Source organism: Mesitornis unicolor, unplaced genomic scaffold (assembly GCF_000695765.1).
Source record: "Mesitornis unicolor isolate BGI_N332 unplaced genomic scaffold, ASM69576v1 scaffold9362, whole genome shotgun sequence".
Lineage (NCBI taxonomy): Eukaryota > Metazoa > Chordata > Aves > Mesitornithiformes > Mesitornithidae > Mesitornis > Mesitornis unicolor.
Window position 1 is genome coordinate 12,787 of NW_010168482.1, and position 2,588 is coordinate 15,374.

A 2,588-nucleotide genomic window follows, 5' to 3' on the forward strand; every position below is an offset into this window, starting at 1 on the left:
CTCCCCTTTATTTTCCTCATACTATGAAAACTAGACCAAATCTTTCTTATTTCACTTAATTTTAAATGCATGTGTCTCTATGAAAAGCAGATATGAAGGTGAACATTGCACAGATTGCTGTAAGAAGAATAGCAGCTGTGTATTCCAAACTCTTTGCAGCTGAGTGCTGCCATGATTTAGATGTCTGGGTAGGTCAATAATACTGCAGTTGGCTGTGCAGCTTGGTCTGGTAAAAACAACTGCTTTAATGATAGTCAGTGCTGCATTCTGGACTTCTTCTTTAACATTCAACATTTCAGCTCAGGATAAATAAAGACGGTAGAAATAGACTTTACTAACACCGACTAGGGTGGAGGGGGCGTTTGAGGCTGTTTGTAGGTGCTGCCTGCTAGTTCGGTCTTTTTTTCAACCCAACACAACTACTAATTAAAGCCATAATATATTCAGATGTAGAAAATGACCTCCTGTCATTACCCTGCATGTCTCATACAAGTTTGTACAAGAATTTAAGTGTTATTTTAAATGAATGAACGTGTAGAAAGCTGCTCCGAGTAATGTAGAATTCAGTGTTTAACAGTTACGTGAAACAGATTTTTCTGCCAACACAAAAACTCCTGTGGATATTCCTCGGGCTGTGGAGGTGAAATCGTGGATGTTTAATTTTCTAGGTTGTTTGTAGAAAAGCTGCCCAGTCACCGAGACTATCACCAATGTGCGGTACCAGAAAAACAAGATATTATTAAGGTAGGATTATGGATACCTGGCCTTTAAGAAGTGTTTCTCCCAGAATCTGTCCGTTCTTTCCCAGGACTCCTTTTCTCCTCGTGCACACACGGCAGCCACCACAGTCTGAATTTCTGGTATCTTTCTACACTAGTGATTCATATTTTATTTAATCTCTTGATCATTACTGGAAATCAAATGATCATTCTAAAAGGTAAACAAGAACAGTCTTTGAATAGCTTGGTAGATTGTTGGAAACCCAGGTACTGAGAATTTACCTATTTACATATTAAAAGTACATTAATTTAACAGTACTTACAGTTTGATTCTGGTCCCAGTTATATGAGCGGCTAATTGTCCAAACTGACTATTGCAAACAGAGGGAAGGAGAGATGTGTGTGTGCAGTATTTGCTAAACAATCAACATATATTCTTGCTTGCTTTATTACTAAAACTGTATTTACCTGTTTCAATTTTTTTTTTTGCCTCCCTAAAAGAGAAATTTCAAATACAGTCTTATAATGAACTTAAAACATCTGGAATTGCCCAATGAGAAGCATAAGTGGTTTTTTTTTTTGCTTTGTGCTGCCATATTTGCTTGCTTTCTCTGCTGTTAAAGCTGAATAACGTCACACTCAAGGACAGAATGCTTCTTGCCGAATTCTTACTGTGGCTCACAGTCTAGGAAAACGTTCCTGTTGAGTAAGGGCATTTAACATCCTCCCTCCTATGGCACCCAATAGGATTAAGCACATGGTCTCTTGCTCTCCCTTGCCTACAGCCTCTGAATTATTCTGGAGTAGCCTCTGCATCAGTAGAATACATTGGGCACTGGTTTTTGTTTCACAGAACAAAATGTTTTGTCTGCCAGGGCTGTTGTAGGAAGCTGCATGTGTTACTGTGCCTCCAAATAAACTTCCCCCACCCACCTGCTCCCCCTAGAACTGAGCATATTTGGTCATATTTCTGTCCAGGGAGTCCCAGAGACTGAACCACTGAAACAAAAGTGTTAGTCATCACACACCCATTAAACAACAGAGATAACAGATTGCTAGAAAAAGGACTAAGCTTTCCTTGTGATAAGAAGTGGTCATGTCACACCTTTCGCTGACGTAATCTGAAATTGATGTACTGTAGGAATTTTATAATCTGGTAATTCAGTGTGTATTTCTTCCTTTATTTCCTGGAAGAAGAGCAGGGGAGGGGTGTGGAGGGTTATCTTTTAGAAATCTGTATTATAGCTGAGTTTGTTTGCCAAGTAGTTCTTTTAAAAAGTGAAAAGTTAATGTATCTATCTTTCTCCCTCCCCCTAAAGAAATTGAAGGAGGTTGCATTTCCACGGACAGACGAATTGAAGAGAGATCTTTTAAAAAAATACAACTTAGAATATCAAGAATATATGCAAAACAAAGTAAGTTTTGTGTGGTTATTAATTCAGTGTTGGTATGAATTTTTTTCTGTCATATAAAACTTCTTAACAATTAAGCAGTAAAATGCCAGTTCCACAAGAACCTAATGATTCCACTGGCTGCTTAGAATCTGAGAAGGGAAAATTCATTCTAATTGGTTGATTATTTGAAAGTAAGTAATGCAAGTGTGTACTTGGAAATAAATGTGCTGTGCTATTTACTTAGTAACTGTCTACAGATATCTGAATAGGTCTTTGGTACTCTGTGACTATGTTTTATGTGGAGGATACTGTTGATAGATTCATAGGAGTATGTGGGAAAAGGTCTTTTGGCTCCGAGTGTGCTCAAGTTTTAAATGATCCTGTTTGAGTCTTTAAGTAACTGTAAATACCTCCGTATTTTGTATTGAAGTCACTGAGAACAGGACCTGTAGTTTTAAAAACTTGTCTTGGAAAG

General features: G+C 37.8%; 1 protein-coding gene across 1 annotated transcript in view; it reads left to right on the plus strand.

Moving 5' to 3' along the window:
* STAMBPL1 (STAM binding protein-like 1) overlaps positions 1–2,588 on the plus strand; it is a 12,187-nt gene that overhangs the window by 2,009 nt on the left and 7,590 nt on the right. The window contains exons 3-4 of the mRNA XM_010179027.1: positions 669–744; positions 2,039–2,134. Coding sequence (XP_010177329.1) covers positions 669–744; positions 2,039–2,134 — 172 coding nt within the window. The remainder of the gene's footprint in view (positions 1–668; positions 745–2,038; positions 2,135–2,588) is intronic.